This window comes from Acromyrmex echinatior, unplaced genomic scaffold (genome assembly GCF_024713525.1).
Source record: "Acromyrmex echinatior isolate Ae372 unplaced genomic scaffold, ASM2471352v2 Scaffold27, whole genome shotgun sequence".
Classification (NCBI taxonomy): Eukaryota; Metazoa; Arthropoda; class Insecta; order Hymenoptera; family Formicidae; genus Acromyrmex; species Acromyrmex echinatior.
The window spans coordinates 10,510-30,037 of NW_028259061.1; the positions used below are offsets into that span (position 1 = coordinate 10,510).

General features: G+C 35.2%; 1 protein-coding gene across 3 annotated transcripts; it reads right to left on the reverse strand.

The window, feature by feature from the left end:
* Window positions 1-817: 817 nt before the first annotated feature.
* Window positions 818-19,437, reverse strand: LOC105145283 (uncharacterized). 3 transcript variants are annotated; one of them, XM_087416516.1, is made up of 6 exons: window positions 18,353-19,437; window positions 17,311-17,367; window positions 17,092-17,196; window positions 15,761-16,575; window positions 14,482-14,532; window positions 818-14,386 (listed from the first exon to the last, which is right to left on the reverse strand). In XM_087416516.1, exons 1-6 carry the CDS (start codon window positions 18,435-18,437, stop codon window positions 13,580-13,582), a joined length of 1,920 nt encoding a protein of 639 aa, XP_087272642.1. In that variant the 5' UTR covers window positions 18,438-19,437; the 3' UTR covers window positions 818-13,579. The 3 variants fall into 3 exon arrangements, with proteins under 3 accessions (XP_087272642.1, XP_087272643.1, XP_087272644.1); XM_087416517.1 differs by lacking the exon at window positions 14,482-14,532 and having other exon boundaries at window positions 8,854-14,386; XM_087416518.1 differs by lacking the exons at window positions 17,311-17,367; window positions 18,353-19,437 and having other exon boundaries at window positions 8,854-14,386; window positions 15,761-16,613; window positions 17,092-17,178.
* Between the last annotated feature and the right edge of the window lie 91 nt (window positions 19,438-19,528).

Sequence of the window (19,528 nt, forward strand, 5' to 3'; positions counted from 1 at the left end):
TCTATATTTTTTATCTTATTAGCAATTATACTTTCTTATCCACATGTCAATGGGGTAATGAGATAAAACAGTCGCTTTTGATGTTTGTGCTAAATAAATGGATTACGTCGCGTGTTTTGCATGATGTTTCAACTATTACATTTATGGCATGTAACGTTACGTTAGACTCTCCGACAATTGCGCAAACTTCGCCGAGTGCAAGAATATTCGTTTCTCGGCCGTGCCGAGTGTTAATCGAAATGTAAATGACGATGGCAGGCGAACTATCTTCTCGAATACCTCACTATCGCTTCGGGGTGCAACGCGTGTTATCGCGGCGAGTAGGTGTATCGTGTCGTAAAGCGCAGTTAAATCACGCTTATTCGTTCTACGCGGAAACGACGTTTACGCTGTCTTCGCTTTAATGGCGAACTAATCCCCGGGCAATTACGGCGGCCTGTGTAATCCAGCCTGCGAGAGCATTAATTATGTGAAAGAATCGCACACGCTGGAGGCTGCTGCGCGCCTTCATTCCTGAAAAAGATATGAACACAAACGGGCGTGGAACACTACGAGGTATGTGTAGACGTATGTTTATTTTATTGTAGTATATTTCGAATGTCACTAGTATTTCTTACAATCGATATGATCTCATTTGTTATTTCTTTTGTTATTTCGATAGGCATATTTTCTAAATTTCTGAATCCATCTTTTACCGTAGGTCGTTAATTTCGGTTTTCTTATTTTTAACTCTATTTTCTGAATTATAAATTTTATTTTGTCTAACAAATTTTTATTTAACTAATAATCTCTACAAATATTAAAATTATCACGAAGGTTTTTTTTTGCGTGTATTAAAAATTTCTTTTAATTAATAAGAGAGTAACGTAAATAATTTTCATTGCTGCATTTACTTCGAATTAAGTTCGAATAAAAATCAAGAATTAAAAGTATTTTCGACATTTCAGGTTTTCATTTTTATATCCAATTTTTGTTTTTTCAAAAGGTAAGATATTTAGTAAACATTTAGTAAATGCCACTTATGCGTTCTAATTATTAATAACGTTTCCTACATTACGCTTGCAGACTTAATCACGCTGCTGTCATTCGTAATGATCGTGACTCGTGTTTAACATGCGCGTGCTCTTATAAACTAGACGGTGCACGCTTTGGAGTGTCATAGGTTTGTAGGAAAGATTAGTGTAGTTAACCAGCAAAACATGCTCGACGCAGTATCTCTTTTAACATGTCTGTATGTTTGTTAAAAATACGTTTGTTTTTTTACGATAAAAAGATCCGTATACCGTTTGGCAATTTGAATTAATATAATAAAGTGGCAGCGTGCAGAAACGCCTTATCAAAAGATTTACGTTCAAAAATAACGTTCGTAATAAAGCCGATACATGAGATATGGACCTATCGCAAGGGTGTCTGATAACACGTTTGATATACGTATAAACAGATAAGTTGCCATCAAGCATACCTAGAATATAAATAACGATGCAAGCGTTCGTAAATAGACGTTCTAACGCTGTAGCGCAATATGCAAATTGGAAATTGTCGTGGGTGTCCTGTCTGCGATTGAAATACTATAATCATATACATATATATCGTGCAAAGCTGATCACATTGATAGTCCCTTTAGGCTAATGCGATCGTCAGATAATAACCGTATTACTACTAGTGAGAAAGAATATCGAACCAATACTTCAAATTCCGTAGATAACAAAAAGAAGAAATCAATAAAGATTAAATTTTTTTATTATAAAAAAGCAATATATGTAAAGATAATGTCTCGAAAGCTTTTTTTCTTAATTACGAAATTTTTTTTCTTATTAACGAATATTATACGATACAAATGTATCATGTTAGTGCGACATTAATACGCCATTTCTAAATGATGGTTTATCGTAAAACAATAACATGATCAACCTCATATAGCACGGGTTATTGACTCTTTGGTCGACGTTCCAGCGATTAACTGATGTGTGCAATAAAGCGCACAGCATGCGTGAAATAATTATTCAATTAAATCAATAAATGCATTTAATAAGATTCGTGACTCAGGTTATGAAATAATAACGCAACGCGGCAAAATCGCCGCAATCTATCCCGGATGCTTATTATAACATGCCACAACGAATAAATTTAATTTACATTATTACTGTCAGGTAGTTAGCTCATTGTAGAAATAGGGTGCGCTTAAGATTGATTCTAGATCTAATTTGAGATTCTAATCGTTTTAGTAAGCTTTCTCGTAATATAATAATTATTTAGTAAACATTATGCTTTTAACTGAAATATCTTAGTTGAAATATTAATCTTTCTTTACAGACGTCAACTATATCTGTATGGAGATTATATCTTTATGGAGATATCCACTATGATATTTATAATATTAACGTAATAGAAGAAAATCTTAATTATAAAACCTAATCTTAATTAGATTTGGAAAACCTTGTTTTTTTTTTAATTATAAACGCTTTGCAATTCTGACATGTTGAATAATAAGAAAAGATTGAATTATTATTCGTTAAAATGATTGATCATTTTTTTATTGCAAAAAATTTCTTTATCTTTGTTGAAATATATACATTCGAAGTGAACTAAAGGATTATAATCCTTGAATTAAATATACCCAGCATCTCTTTACGATGGCAAAGCCGTCGTTTTCTCCAATGATTTTTTTCGATCTGAGTTTTCCTCAGATAAATCATTCACAAACGGATCTATTACTTCCACAAGCACGAAAATGATAATACTAACCTGTTAATTCTTTTCATCTTCACTCACCACCACCCGCATCATCGTCCCGGTCGAGCTGCGCGCGATGACGAGGACGGCGGCGATGCGACTTTTACGCCGATCGATCGATCGATCCTGTACGGTCACCGGCGAGATCGCGCGCGACAATTTCCACACACACTGGTCCCCGCACAGTCTCGGAGAGGTGACTGGGAGATTCTGTGGACCGACGGTTCTGGTTCACGACTGGTTCTTCTCCTTCTCCTTCGGCCTCTGGCCCCTTCCATCGGTGCGGCATAATACACCGTTCGCAGCGAGAGACGCGGAAAAAGAGACGCGGGTAAATGGGCGGCTATGCGCGCCAAGAGGATCGAAGAGAGAAGGAAGAAGTGGATGAGGATGCTGGAGCTCTCGGCAGGTTGCCCCCCCCCCCCGTATCCGAGGAAAAGGGACAAGACGGGGTGGAAATTCTCGGACCCACTACTTGCCGTAGGGATCGGTAGGGACAGGGACGGATTCGCGGATTTTGATTTTGCTCTTTGCGTTCCTACTCAGCAAAATATGTATTTCATTTATAAATACATTATTTATTTTATTTTAAAGTAACATTCGCTAATTGAAGTCCGATAAGAGATTTTTACTGTTTGAATTTTATTATATTTATTTATATAATCTAATAATTGAATTTATATTTCGATACATTCAATTTTTTACTTTCACAGCAATTTTAGCGTAATAATGGAAAAGCTTCGTTTTTATTATACATTTGATTAAAAAGTCTTGCCATTTAAGAGTAGATCATTTTTTCATCTCTTAATCTAACTTGCGTGTATATCTTTGTTATATGTAAAATTAATAGACTTTCTTCATTTAACTTTTAATATTTAATTTTTTAACTTCATGAAAATATTTGCTAAAAATGATTAATAATACTGAAGAAATAATGCTGAATACCTAAACGAAAAAACATAAAACAATTATGATTTTTAAAATTAAGATCAAATATTTGAACGCAATAAATTGGTTTAGAACTATAAATACGTAAATAAATATGTAAAAAAATTTTTAAAGTGACTTACAAAGTAGCAAGAATATATCAAGAATGAAATGGGTGACATTAAAAAAAGGAACCACTGGCAAATCTTCGGCCCTGAATAGGGCCGTTCGGAACTTTACACCCCACTACCTGGCACCGACGTGACCTGACGAAGTCGGAGAAGATTCTTAGCTTTGTCCCAGGTAGAAAACCAATAGCTCCGAAGGCTGTGTTTTAAAATAAAAATCTTTTCTGTAAAGATCTGTCGCTGAAATCTCCTAATTGTCATAAAATTTTTCTTCAATTAGTTACTACTAATTTTATTTTATCAGGAAAATGTTTCCTATCGTACAACAAAAAAGTTATATGGACTAAATGTCGATAATTATATTATTATACTGATTGTAATGCGGCTATAACTTTCTTTGATAATTATTTAGTGTATACATTACGTATATGTAAATTACATACACATCTCTTAATTAAACGGTAGCCTGAAATGTTTGCAATATGGCATACAACCAATCAGCAACAGGCAGTCTAATGATGATTTGTTTCTCGTCAAGTGCCAAAGTCAACAAAGTCTAATAAAGCAACTGTACAGCAGTGGCAATGACCTGGCCGTGTAAGCATAAATTCAGCAACTCGATTGGCTCCAAATTTAGTGCACTTAGTAATTGCAAGACACTTATAAATTGATTAACAGACCGTCAAATTGCTAGCAATATGTAGAGACAAGATATTTTAATATAATGTTAAAATATCAGATTTATTCTATTATATATCAATAATTTTAACATTCTTTTGCTAGACTGTTTAGATAATTAAATTTTCTATGTGTAGAATGTATTTTTTCATTTTCCTCTCATTTGCGTGCGGCAAGTCGATTAGGTCCAGCTGGAGCACTCACTCCACCAGACGTACAAATAGATCTTGCTCTCGTACCTCGTAGTGATGCTATCTTTGTCCGTTGAATCGCTGTTCCGTATTTAAAGAGCACGGGTCAAGTACCCGTACTAAACATTCAGACATCATATCCGCGTACGATGATGACATCAAGTAATTACATATACGTGATTACCGCTTCCTTACATGGAAAAAACGATTTTGCTGAAGTATCTGAAAATTTAGCTAAATACAGATTTTAAAATAATTTTGTTGGACTATCAAAATTATTATATAGAACACTTAAATAATAAGCAATGCTGTTTTGATATTCTATGTAGCAACCAGCTTGAGCGTCCTACATAATTATTTGATGGTTTAAAAATAAAATTTATTTTTAGATCTCTGTAAAGTTTCAAGTCAATATTTTGATAAAACTGCTCTTGCCATGTGATCTTTCGCAAAATATTGACAAAAATCTTAACAAATCAAACAAAAATTGTGATTCATATATTCATATTATCTTTATAGCAGATATTAGTATGTTAATTTATACATGTACTGTTGTTATCAAATAACCATCTTCAATGACGACATAGTAGTTAAGTCATTTTTAATAAATGTAGTTCGTGCTTTTGGTTTCGATACGTGTACTTCAGTTCACAATCACTGAATGAAAAAAATCTGGAATTCCCAGTGGGTGGACCAGTTCCCCGTCTCCTAAGATCTGCATGACCGTTGTCCTTTCACGATGAACGCATATCACTTCTTCTTACGAGTTTTACGAAGAGCGGCATGCATCGTCATCCTTTTTTTCGTCAAACTCCCTTTTCGGCCACTACTTTCACTTTCACACGTTACTTTGAAACTATTCCTTAAATAGACATCCAACTTCACATTTCCAAAACATTAAAAACTATTATAACTTGGAAATAAGACGTATTCTTATAAACTCAAGTAGTTGTTATAAACAAACTCGCTATATTAACAATACTTTTGTTATACAATGTTTATTAATATTTTTAACACTGTTATATTCGTTAAATCAAAATAATCAAAGACCATAAATATAGCGTATAAATACAAAAATAAAATATGTATAGGAAATAGAGGAATTAGTAACAGAATATCAATCAGATAAGATTCAAATTATTTTATTTTCAAAGCTTTTTATGCACATGTAACGATCAACTGCGTAACAATGCTGTCCTGGTGATCCATAAAGAAGATTTTTCTTTTCTCTTTTAACGTACACCGCAATACATTCATACTCTTCCACGATCGTAGTTTCTCTCTCGGTCTTTTATTTGTTGCAATAATAAAGTAGTCAAGAATTAAATGGTTATTTGTCGTACATTATATAGAGAATATACCTATAGTTCGTTACACACGTAGTTTCTTCTTGTAATCAAACGGCAAGTCGCGCGTGAAAATCGCTCGTACAATAAATTGTCGTAATACTGCTCGAATTACCTCGAGTAAACGAGTATCGAGAATGCGATTGTACTCTAGATAGAAACGCACGTTATTAACACCCACGAACATTCTCGACGAAAGAAGCCTAAGGATACGTTGCAGTGATATTTATATAACATTAATTCGAGTTGCATTAGCAATAAAGATCACTGCACATCTCGTTTTCTAGCTTATATTACGCTCGACTATGTTGGCAATATAGAATTACTTCAAGGATCATCGAAATCGAATATCAGGAACTGTCTTCCTAACACCTTTGAATATCCTTCCCGTCTCTTAAATATCATAATTTTACATTAAGATTTTTGAATAGTGAACGAGACCGCGCGTAGTGTTACGGGACACATGAATCTTCTTACGTAATAACGCAAATAGAGAATTCCCATCCTTATAGAAGTATATATAATATTTGAAAAGCACTTCCTCCTCTTTTTCCTTGCATCCGCATATCTACGTATTTCTATGCGCACTTCTATATTCACTTCAACTTTTCTGATGGAGAACATTAGAAACTTACGTTCATTCCTCTACTCTATGAAAATCGAAACATTCATTTTATGATTTATATAGAAATAAACGCCACGAGACAAAAATATTACTCATTAAAATATGAAGAATGGATAATATTTTCCCAAATTTGATGAGACTCGACCATTTCATTTAATTTGAGTCTGAAAAAATTTGAAAAAAATTTACAAAAAATTCTGTGCACGCAATTCGAGAAATTTTGGAATGACGTATTGCTTTCTAAACTTTGTAAAATAATAAAAAGCGATCGCCTAAAAAATTTATAAAAATATAATACGATAAATACTGAAGTACGTATATTCGTCAATGAGTGGTATGGACTTCTTGACTGCTCGTGAGAGAAATTAATCGTTGACGATGGTCGAGGAGACACGGAAAGATGTTTATTGTACAAGCTTTTTCATTGGGGACCGACTATCTTCGTTAGTAGTGATTACGGGAAGGAGTTACATGATTTACAAACATGTTAAATACCTGAGAAGAACGTGATCACGAGCGCTGGCGAATTAAATCGCGCGCTACCCTATTATATCGTTCGTATATCTTTTTCTTACAATGACACGACTGCCACTATGTTGTTTAATAATCGAGATATCTATATAAAAATCGAAGACTTATGCGAAGAGCTACGATGACAACGGGATAAAAACGTACACGTATGAAAAAGTAAGAGTTCAAATGGACACATCGAACACTTTCTCTCGCTACAAATTATGTAATATTCAAATTGGTATTCCACATAGTCGCTTAGCATCTTCGAAACATGGCTTAAGTATATTACAGAAATCCATCGAGAACTGTATACGATTGCTCCGTTTATAAAGTGCGAGTAATTAGCAAATAGTCATTTGAATGACAAAAAGATTTTGTTAACATTGTTATTGTGTCGATACAACGAATGCAGATTTACAATTTTTGTATCAACAGTATATTTACTTGCTGAATATTTTGCCGAAAATTTACATAAGTTCAGCAAGAAAAGTAAGAATTTTACTACTTATCTTATTTATTTAATAAATTATTCAGTTCAATAGAAATTTCAATTGTTCATAAATATTCTAAAAGTAGAGAATAATTTTTGTAGATCTTATGATTCTCTTAAGCATAGTTTATCGGACAATCTAATAGAATTGTTTTCTTTTTATAGAGCAACCGTCGTTTGGTTTCAAAAGACGAATAACTTTCTGCTACATGTCGAAAATCGTATTTATTACAATAACAAAATATCGCGATGATAAATGAAAGTAAATAACGAACAACATTAAGTTTGATTTTTTACCGGTGATTGTATTACATAGAACCACCACGTAATCTTTCATTTTCTAAAACATATTTTTTATAGTCATAGTTGACATTCAATTTTCCTTTAAGATATTGCATTTTCTTGGTCAGTCAACTGTCTTTCCGTCCATTTACGTAACTTCGACGATGCGTAAATGGAATAATAAAAGTATGCATGTTTCAGTCGGAGGCAACGACCTAGAGTATCCCGAAAATAATGTATGCCAGTAACAGTATTCCAGTCTCGAAAAAATTTTTAGCTAATTTAATATATTGATTTTTACTAAATAAAATTTTATTCAAGATTCTTATCGTTTATAACTTTCATAAATTTAATTATATTTGATGTAAAAATTACATTAAATTTGAGATTAAATTTCCATTATAAAAAAAATGAAGTGCTACACTTATGATAACGAAAAAAATATTGCAGAGATACTTATTCTTTAGAATTCTTATAGAGCATTCATAAAGTAATTTATTTATAATATTTATATGATATTAGAATTTTAATAAAAAAAATTTTTTTTAATGACACATTATAATGAACGTTATATCATATAAATATCACTGATGTCTTTAATTTAATGAACAATGTTAATAAAATTTACACATCAATAATAGATAGTGAAATTACAAAATGACATGCAATTTCAAATATTTGTTAATTATATATGCCGCGTTAATTATCGAATAATTGTTACAACACATAGATAATACGACATAATAGGAATATCGCATAATATTTACAATGATATGTGATAAGTGACAATACGCAGATAATGTATGCAGATTTTGTATGAGTCTTCTTCGCCATATCTATTTCTTACATGAAAATTTCTCTATCCAGCACATGTATGAATAGAAAAAAAGACAATAAACCTGCGAATGGGATTATATAAGGTAAACAAATAAAAAATCAATTTACAAATAAATATAAAACATATATTTAAATTAAATGCCACAAAATATCTTGCTTTGCGATAAACTTGACGTCAGAGTGTCCCTTTTTTAGTTCTTCCACGTGAAATTACAGTGCCAAAGAGAAATAAATCAACTATCAATTTTTTATAACGGTAACGTGCACACGTTTTAACAATATGCTAAAGAAATTATACCGATATGTCGGAAATTAAGTGAACGTTATACGCGCTATATTTGAAGAATCTATAAAAAGAAAAATTCGCTAAAAGTCACGGCAATCTAATTCGCCGAATAAGTCCTCCCGATCTCATCGATATATATTCAGTCTTCAATCAATTTATCATTCTACCGTGTATCAATTCACCGCACCACAGTTTCACGCGGATTCGTTAGAATTAATTAAAATACTAGTCGTTTCGTGCCGCGTGCGCGCTGACGAAGCAAGGGGGAGTCGAGTCGAAGAAAAATACAATTGTCGCCTCTCTCATTTCTCTCTCCTCTTTGTTCCCTTCTCTTTTTCAGGATTAAATAAAATTTTCTTATTCCAAATGCGTTTTGTCTCTATAAAAAATAAGCAAATTAAAAGAAATTCATAGGAATCTATTTTGAATTCGGGGTTAAATTAAAATTTTATTCTCTTCCATTCGTTTCTGATAGTTGGTAACATATCAAAATTAAGACATAAATATATGTAAAAAATATTTTAATGATAACATATATATATATGTATATATATATATATTTATGTCTTAATTTTCTTTCAGCCGTTAAAATAAATATGTGAAGAAAAGATTTAATGATTTTAATTAATACAAAATAATACTTAATTGGAATTTTGGAAAATAAATTTCTATGAATCTCTTTCAATCTCTTCCTTTTTCATATAGTTCAGGAAGATGTTCAGCACCGGTCATTTTCTACATTTTACTGGTTGTAAGAGTATAAGAACTTTTGAAAACGAATACGCTTTCTTAATGAACGAACATGTTTCTTATAATAGTTAACGAAATTATTATTGCTGCTAAATCGATCATGGATCGTATTATTGCTCTATGAGAGCTTGGACAATAACGTGAAAAATCCGTGACTCCTCCAATCGTTGAGCCACTATTAGCCAAAGAGTAAATTCTTTAATGTTTGTTATCGGAATCGTTTCTTGAGACCGATTCATAATCCATTGATACGATCGTGAGGCGCCGAGCAATGAACACTAACTGTGGTACATACAAGTGGCTTTCAGGAAAACAGGAAACCGTATCGTTTCGCGTATGAACGTAGCATTTCGCGACATTTCGTTGATTCGTATTATTTCGCATACTGGGCTAAATTTGTAGCTGCCTGTTTCTCATTTGACGTTAATATCGAGCGACTGAAGCTCTGAATTAAAGAATCGCATTCAGTGTTGAACGTCGCAATTTTCATTATTTCCACGATTCTTATGTCAAGTGGATGACGCTAAGGATCAGAAGGATCACAACTAATATTAAATGCGGCACTATACGCACACGAAATTACGTAGGTGAGACGCCTGTGAAGCAATTAGAGTTTCAATGTTTGTGAGTTCCAGTGAATGCCTCCTCCCCCCCTCTGCAATATTTGCACAGATGCATATACATCATATGTAATACGTCCTTATGCAGCTATGCGGCTAATTGATATTCGTAGGTATACGCGAGTAATTATCTGCTTACACGATTTATGTACAAGTTATCACGATTTCAGGTAGCCGAGAGGATCAGTAACGACGATGTGAAGCATCGCTTTATACTGCGCGGTAACGATATTCAGCGCTTGTTTACATTCAATATAATATAACGCACGTACACACAAATACACACATGCATACATTCCATATTCCTCTGCCCCTTGACGTTTTTCAAATAATTATCGCAAATTAGCCTAATTTTTATCTTAATCATTTCTCAATTTTTTTTTCTTTTTACTACGTTTATCAATAAAGAAATTCGTTTATTCATGCGAGCAACAACTAAGCGAAACAACGCAGACTGTCTCCGTAGGATTAGTAATTTTTTTTTTTCTTGACAAGGCGAAATCGATGGGAGACGGTATAAAAAGCGTCTCTTACGCACAAGATGCACTGTTGTCTACCACTAGGAAAAGAATAGAACGCGCTACGTCCTTGCCGCCGAACACATATAGAGACACATCTACAATTATCTTACTAATCATTAATAGTTAAATATCACAATCTATGATAAGAAATCCGCGTATATGCGTCTTGCCGCATCGCTAGCTACCCGCGCGTTCTTCACCCGTCGGAAAATTGCAGTGCGCAGAGATGCAAATCAACGAGTACGTACAAAAATAAATAATCGTCTTGGGTGAATACAGCGGGATCGTGTAGCTCACTAATCTGTCTGCTTGGGTCCGCGTGCAAACCTATATGATACGCCTACGATTTATTCGGAGCGATCGATCAATCGTCCTAAAAACGAAGCGCTAAAAATAAAACAGGCCTGAGTCGTAGAAAAGAAATTTATCGATCGATTTTTGAAAATTTCTCATCTATATACAATAATATATATATTAATCTATATATATATATATTAATATATATAAAATTAATCTATATATATATATATATTAATTTATACACGATAACATATATATTAATTTAATTCTCATTTATATCATACATTTGACACATGCGACACAATCCAATAATTATATAGCAATTAAGCACACACACACACACACACACACACACAGTAACACACCTACACTATAATATTTAATTATATACAAATATAACAAATTTTGTTCGTTTTGTATCCTAGGAATAAAGAAGGATAAAGACCTGACATTTTACCAGCGCTTTAATCAGTGCGATAATCGATCGTGCCAATAGTCGTTCGCGTAGATTTATGCGGACTTTTACTGATGAGCGGAAATGAATACAAAATTACTAGTGAAAAGGCAAATAGATGAAATAAATTTATGATGGGTTCATCAAAACATTCCATTTAAAAATAAATTATCATTTCTGATATTTATCGTATATGAGAATTCGAATCTGAAATTTTTTATTTGAATTTTCATCCACTGACCTCTTCAATTTATATATCGAAATATATATGTAATTCACTCGAAAGAGATTATATTCTATTTGTCCCTTTTATATATTATATTTACATTATAAATCTCTCGTTTTGTGAAATTCAAAGTAACGTAGAAACCAACTTGAAAAATAAATCACTCGGAGCTACAATTTCTATTATATCCTTATGGCAAAAACGGTAAAAAAGAAAGAAGCGGAAATATCGTTAAATAATGACGCTTCGTATTTTCAGAGTACATATGTATAGGTATATATGCAAAAGGGATAAGAGATCGTGATCAATAAAAAATATATATATATATGTATATATATGTATATATATGTATATACAATTGAGATTGTACAACTATATGTATATACAATCTGTTTATATCATGAAGAAATAAGTCAATGTTTTTTTTCTATGCAAAAACTATAGAAGATACTAAACGCTTTTCTATATACAATATGGGACAGATAATCTGCGATCTATTTACAAAATTTATGCACAATTCAGTAAAAAATGCACTGTGAAAACAATTGCGTACTTATAATTTTATCGTTCGTAAAATTCTATATGCAATTATTAATTTTTCATTTAATTAAGTTCAATCTGGTTCAAAATGTAAAAATTATAAAGAATATTGCATAAATCATGATATTTTTCTCTGTCAAAAGAATATTTTGAATCTTTAAAGAGCCCAGCAAATAAACTTTGTATTAAAAATAATTGTAATATCGTAGGGCTTAACATTTTCAATCCTGACTATGATTATAAAATCGAGATATATATTAAACAACTTCATAATTATATTTTTAATAGAAAGATCTAATGAAAGATTTCACCACAATCAAAGGTCGCTCAATTTATAACTGAAATATTCTTGATACAAAACATAAACTCTTACCTTGAAAATTACTTCGAAATCATCTAATAAAAAATTCGTTTCCGCAATCACTGTAAGAGAGTCGTGACACGTGTTGTTAAGAAAACAGGACTGAAGGAATGTTCTGCGACGTGATGAGCCGTATAATAAAACTCTCAGTAGTAGATGGAACCGTGAGGATTCTATGTATAAATTATGATATCGCAATGTTGTTATGCATTCATTCATTCACTGTTATCGAGACATGCTCTCAATTATTCTCGTATCAGTTTATCTCTCTTGATCTCTTTGTATCTATTTTACATTATAAATTCAGCAAATAAACGGAAATAGAGCATCAACCCGTTTCTTCTTTTTATGGAGTTCCGTGAATTCAGGTACACGTCCACATACGCGATCATCATAGGCCGTTGATCGAGAATTCTTCACGATCTCGATGCTCCACGGCAATCAGCGCATTCGTGATCTGAGTCTGACAGATTCATGCTGCGCGATATTAATAGTGAAAAATCATATTGCGCATTTCAAGTTGGACAGGAGTGTTGCCCAAAGTGATACATCACAATTGATCTCATTGCGCGAAGTAATCATACATGATAGCGAAAATAAGAGTCTTCCCCCCTCGACGGGCTGTGGACGCAACATCGACTGTATAGCGACGATGACTAGGATGATGGCGTGGGCGACGATGAAGAAAAAGAGGGTCGCGTGAAGATAAAGAGGTAGACAAACGACGCCCGCGGCACACGGTCCTCAGCCCGGAGTGGGTGGGGTCTTATGTCAGTGAATATTGAAGTTGTATTGTTTGCGGCTGGAAGAGATACGGAGCCACCGACTAACTGCCAATGGCTCCGGGTGACAATTCGACCAGGAGATGTCGCCGAAATGAGGATATGGCGAGGATGTGGTCGTTGCTTCGACCTGGATCGACGCAGACGTTGGAAAATCTTGCGACGATTGGCACAGTTGCTCATGTTGTGATTTGTGCCTTTTCTGTTGCCGCGATACCGAGCTCGCATGATTCAGTCTCTTGCCGTTGATCTGACTGGCATGCTGTTGCTCCAGCTGTTCCACCGGTTCGAACAAATTCAAACTCGGCATGGAAACTTGCATTTGCTGATAGTTCCTGACTGAGAGTGGTGATTGTGATGAATGGCTATTTGGCCGTGACTGTATCTGCATTAGTAGCTGGGATTTAGCGTCTTTGGTAGTGTAAACGGGCGAGTACATGGATATGGTCTCATCGATGTCCATAGGAGTCTCGCCTTCGAGTACAGTGGCGACTACCGTGGGTGGTTGTATGCAAGTGGTTGGCAGTGGTGCCGGTACGACTGGCATTGTGGGCGTCGTGGTAGTACTTGGTATCAAGGTGGCTATTCCTGATGACTCTTCGCTGTTGGTACCAGGTAATGGGGATAGTGACGGTAGCATTACGGATATTGGTGCCATCATTGAACTTGACTGTTGTTGTGATGAGCCGCTGCTACTGTTGCTACTACTGTTGCCAGCGATGGTAGAATTAACCACCAGCGTCGACTCTAAATTCCGCAGCTCCTCCGAATTAACAAAGTCCTCTTCGAGTTTGGTCTAAAAAAGAAAAACATTGACAATATCTAGAGTAAGAATCATAGACCCCGTAAGAAAAGGTGGCGTTTAAGTGTCTAAAAGAAATCATGCCTTACAGGTTTAGTGGAGCCATGCGGGGCCAGACACCGATAAAGCAAATCAACAGCCTGCAATAACAAAAACAGAAAACAAGTATCAACCGACACCCTCTGCGTTTGTCTTTATGCACGCTAGCTTGTGGTTGTATCCCGACGCTGACTTGACTGGGTCGATCGATCCATGTTTGTCAGCAGAATCGCATAATTCTAATTTCTTTTTTGTTTCTACTTTAATTACAAAATATTTCTTACATCAAAGAAAATTATAGAAGATTGATAATATTATTCTTTCTATCAAATAGCTAAAATTTAAAAAATTGTGCTTATGGTAAATTGAAAATAAGAAATATTGTTACATATGTTTACATATTTTTAAAATGGTTTCAGTTTTTTATATATTTATTAAAAATAAATTTTATAATAGAAAGAAACATTTCTAATACAAAAACATACGTATTCAGATAAATTTGTTCTTAATAAATATTAAAAATTATCTATAAAATATAATATTAAATTAAATTTAAGAACATAGTGATATGAAATATTGGATCTGGTATTTATTTCTATATATGTGTAATTTCTATATATATGTAAGGTGTGAAAAATTGCAAAATTCTTCTGATATTATTCGATTCCAGATACTTGCCCGGATTTCAATTTTCTGAGAACTATTAAAATTCTTAGAACATACAGTCATTTAAGCTTGACTTGATAAAATTTGAAAAACAAGCTTGAAACAAATTTCTAATCTTTACATTCCCAGAAAGTATATTTCTGCATTAGCTTCTTCGAGCCAGCCTTTCAATATCACTAACACTTATAACAGTATGCAGAAATGAAAGTTCTTTTTAAAGCATAATAAAAAATAAGAATATCATGCATAATATCCCAAACTTATCGAGACATACACAATAATTTCGACAAAAAAGTATGAAAGCCATATATTCATCTCCCGTATTTTTCTCAGATACAAAGTTATGAAAATAATAATATGTGTACACGAAAAGAACAATATGTATAATTTTATTTCAACTACACAATCAAACTGAAACTTTCATTTCACCATTGCGCCAGCAATCTTGTTTTCTTGATATAGATTGTTCGCGCAAAAGTCTAATCATAATAGCGTGGCAAATGAAGATTCACACAGAGGATAGTACAGAAACAGGAGAATTAGGAAGAAGGAGAGAAAGGAAGTATATGTGTATGTATATATATATATATATATATATATATATATATATATAAATATCTTAGATACAAAATTACGAATACAAGAAAGCAATAGTTTGCTTACCTTTGGCAGTGGATACGTGTCCGGTAACGATAGTACAGGCGGTGAGCTCGGCGTTTCCGAGTCGGCAATAGATACTGGAGTGTTGGGAGCAAGAGGATTGTTCAGGTTGGATACGGCGGTGGCGGCGGCGGCGGCGGCGGCGGTAACGGCCGAGGATACAGTGACGGTTCCAGAGACCGTCACCTTCGTTGTCTGCCGGCTACCGCCGTTATTCGGCTGCTCCTTCGCGGCACGATGTTCCGCGAGGAGCTTGTCGAAGGTCTTGCTGCGACCGACGACCGTTCGGCGCAGCGAGACAGTGTGCGCTTTGCATGTGAGTGACCTGGTGCAAGGCTTGCCGGTCTCCTCGTTCAACACACCGCAGTGCCGATCCGGATCATACTCGCGATCTTTAAGCAACGAGCGATCCGTTTTAAGCCTCTTCCGACGAGGCTGATTGCTACTACTATTACTGCTGGGACCAGGGCTTTTGCTAGGACTCCCTCCACTATTTGTAGATGCACTGATAATATTCGAAGAACCGGCTATGTTAGAAGAGGTAGTTTGTACTGTGATCGATTCAAGAGGCGATCGGGGTGACGAGGAGATCGGCAGAGAGCTACCTGCAGACAAGTTCGCCTGATCCGCAGTACGCTTAACGGTCGTGTGGTTCAGCTTCGCGCTACCAACGATAGGAATTGAAGCAGAAACTGAAGGAACTGATGGTTGAGTGTTTCTCTTCAGCTTGGAGACCTTGCAGAAGGGAGTTTTTATGGACGGTTTTGTAACTGGGGTCGTGGGTGGTGGAAAATTTGCCATGCCGGAATGGCGACACTCTGTGGCAAAATAGAAGATGTGTTTACATGTTTAATACCTGCAATATACGTATACAAAATGCTAATGAGTTGCAAATATTTTGACAATTTATCTGAATCTTATAGCTGCGAATGGAATCATTGTGTACATATATCTTTTATAATATATAATAAAAATATTTCTTTAAGTTAAAATTCAATAACTTTGACTTAAATATATTAAATAAAATTTTCAAATACATATATACATTGATAAGTAATTGCTCACTTTAAAAATACACAAAAATTTTGCGTTTTGAATTATGTACTATTAAGTCCTCCAGATATAATTTTGGATTATAATTAATTAAATAACAAAATCAGAAATAAACTTGCTTTATGTTTAGCCCTGCATTTTATAAATAATTGAAATTTCTAATTATATCATGTTAATAAATCTGCATTTTTGTTTATATACTAATAAATTACGTTAAACATAAAGCAATTTGATTATACTTGTTACACTATAGTATAATAATTAATAAAATGAATATATACCTATATGTTGAATGAGAGCTTGCGGTTTCACTATGGCATCGCATATTTCACATACTACTCCATAGAAATCATCCCTCTCTGGACAAAAGCCATACAAATCGATATCTGAAAAATTTCATTAAATTAGTTATGGTAAATATGTGAGAAAGAGAAAGAAAAAAGTAACAATCTACATAATTATATATGTATTATTATTTTAATATATATTGAAAAAATTACCATCTGAAGAAAGACGTGTGACTGAGTTTGATGCTTGGACTTCTGTTTCTTCATCGTCTGAAACACAGAACAATATGTTATTCATAACAGTATCTTATATCAATCAATAAGATATTTATCTCAGAAAAAAAACAATTTTTATTTTATGTATATTATTTAATAAAACATGAAATATTTTAACTATATGTCTATACATATAGTATTATTTTTTAATAAATCACAAATATATCCATAGGAGGTTTATGTTTGATAATGTTTTACGTGTCCAAAATATTATTTACATTAAAGTTTATCCTACAGCTACACTCAAAAATATTATTAAAGTATTATTTATACGAAAGATGCATTATACATCTACACTATATTATTAAAAGAATAAAAGATTCTCTACATAACTAATAAAAATATTCAAAATTTCCTCAGCAAGTATTATATTGAGTTTTCAAATGTAAATATGAAATAAAGAACACAGAACTTTATAGACAAGTCAACTTTATTCTTTTTATTTACATCTAGCATACATGCATAATAACAGCTGTAATACAAAATTCAAGAGGATGAAATCTACGGAAGGAAAATGTATGTCGCGTGATTAACGCTTTCTCTTTCTTTCAATAACAATGTATCTCAGAAATATCATCAATCGATTAACAAACGATCTGCCGATCGTTTAATTTTAGTGAAATGATCGACGCTCGCTTGAATTACATAATTGTCAGTGTCCTGAAAATCATTGTGAGAACTTGGTGGCGACGGGGGCGCACAAGAAGCACACGATAAAATTGGCAACGTGTTATCGTACCCCCGTGCCGTTGAATGTTGATAGATGATACATAACACACAACACCCCCTTCGACATAGCCCCTGCAATGAGATGCGCGCGCGCGCGCGCGTCAGCGCTACCCGCTACCCGCTACCGGACAAAGGAGCGTCGAAGTGAGGTTAGGTACGCGCGCCTCCGACGCCCGTCGCCGTCGCGGCTGCGGTTGCGGCCGCGGGCGTGCGGCTGCGGCGTCGCGATGGGCAGATTGAGCGCACTTACTCAGCGGCTTGTCCCGTCCGATTCTTTCGATCCAGCTAGACCAGGGCTGGCCGTGAAAGAATGTTGGGCTGTCACTTCCCGACATTGCCAATGGCGCTCGCGTTCCGAGTGAAACACGGCGCGGTTCTCGCGTGTATATAGCGTGGCGAGAATGTTTTTCGGGGGCCGGGCCGCGTGGACTGTCAGGTGCGGCGCGATACTATACTCCACGCTATATCTACTCTCCCTCACCCCCGCGATCTCCGTCGCTCTCGTCGCGTCAGTCGCGCGTGTAAGTGTGTGTCGCGCCTCGCGCCACGGCCAGACGCATTTGCCTTCTCCTCCCCTCCTCCTCTTCCTTCTCCACCACCACCACTACTACTCGACTCTGGCTCTGGCTCGCTCTCGCTCTTACTCTTTTCCACAGTTCCCCTATCTCCTCTCCTCTTTCCTCCTAACCACCGATTCCACTAATTGCAAGTACGCGTAGCACGCGCGCGACCAATTGCCCCTTTCAAACGATTATATCTCGACTAACATATCGCCGCGTCTGACGCCGTTTCGCGACGCGTCGTCACGCGAGTCAAGATGCTGGCTCCGTCGTCCAGGTCGTCCTCGCGTTTCCACCGTTCCGCGTGGTTTCTCGCGTACCCATCGAATGCACGCACACACTCTCGCGTATCGCATGCACGCTCTCACACCGACCAACACTGCGGATCTGCGAGACGGCATTGGCCGATGGTACTCTGACGTCACGGCCTTCGTGAGCATGACAACGTGCGCAGAACGACCAGCCAATCGCGACGAGTCGAGTCGCGTACGACGTAAACGACGCGCGACGTTGCGCCGACTATTCTCCGTGGCAGGTGGATCGTGGATCGTGTCGCGCGTTGCGCTCCGGTGTCATTCACATACATGACTTCATTGATAAATTTCTGTTGAATGCAAATCGCGCGTTGTTCAACATTTTCTTCATAAAACGATTAATAATACCGTAAATTATATAGGTATTCGTTAATATTTTCAATAGGATTAAAGAAGATATCGGCAATTTTAATTGTAAGTCTTTTCCTTACGAAAAGTCATTATACTGATTCATAGCGCGCTGCAGTATTAGAGAATATAGAGAATGATTCAGTAGAAAGTTTGGCTGCAGAAAGATTACAGCATGATGTAAAGATATTACAATGATAACAC

What these genes read in the sequence shown, in the direction of transcription:
- LOC105145283 (XM_087416516.1), bottom strand. Translation starts at nt 18,437, where the DNA reads ATGTCGGGAAGTGACAGCCCAACATTCTTTCACGGCCAGCCCTGGTCT. An exon ending in CACACGTCTTTCTTCAGATG is followed by an intron (nt 17,197 to 17,310) that starts GTAATTTTTTCA and finishes GAAATTTTTCAG; the next exon opens with ATATCGATTTGTATGGCTTT. An exon ending in AGCTCTCATTCAACATATAG is followed by an intron (nt 16,576 to 17,091) that starts GTATATATTCAT and finishes ATTTTGCCACAG; the next exon opens with AGTGTCGCCATTCCGGCATG.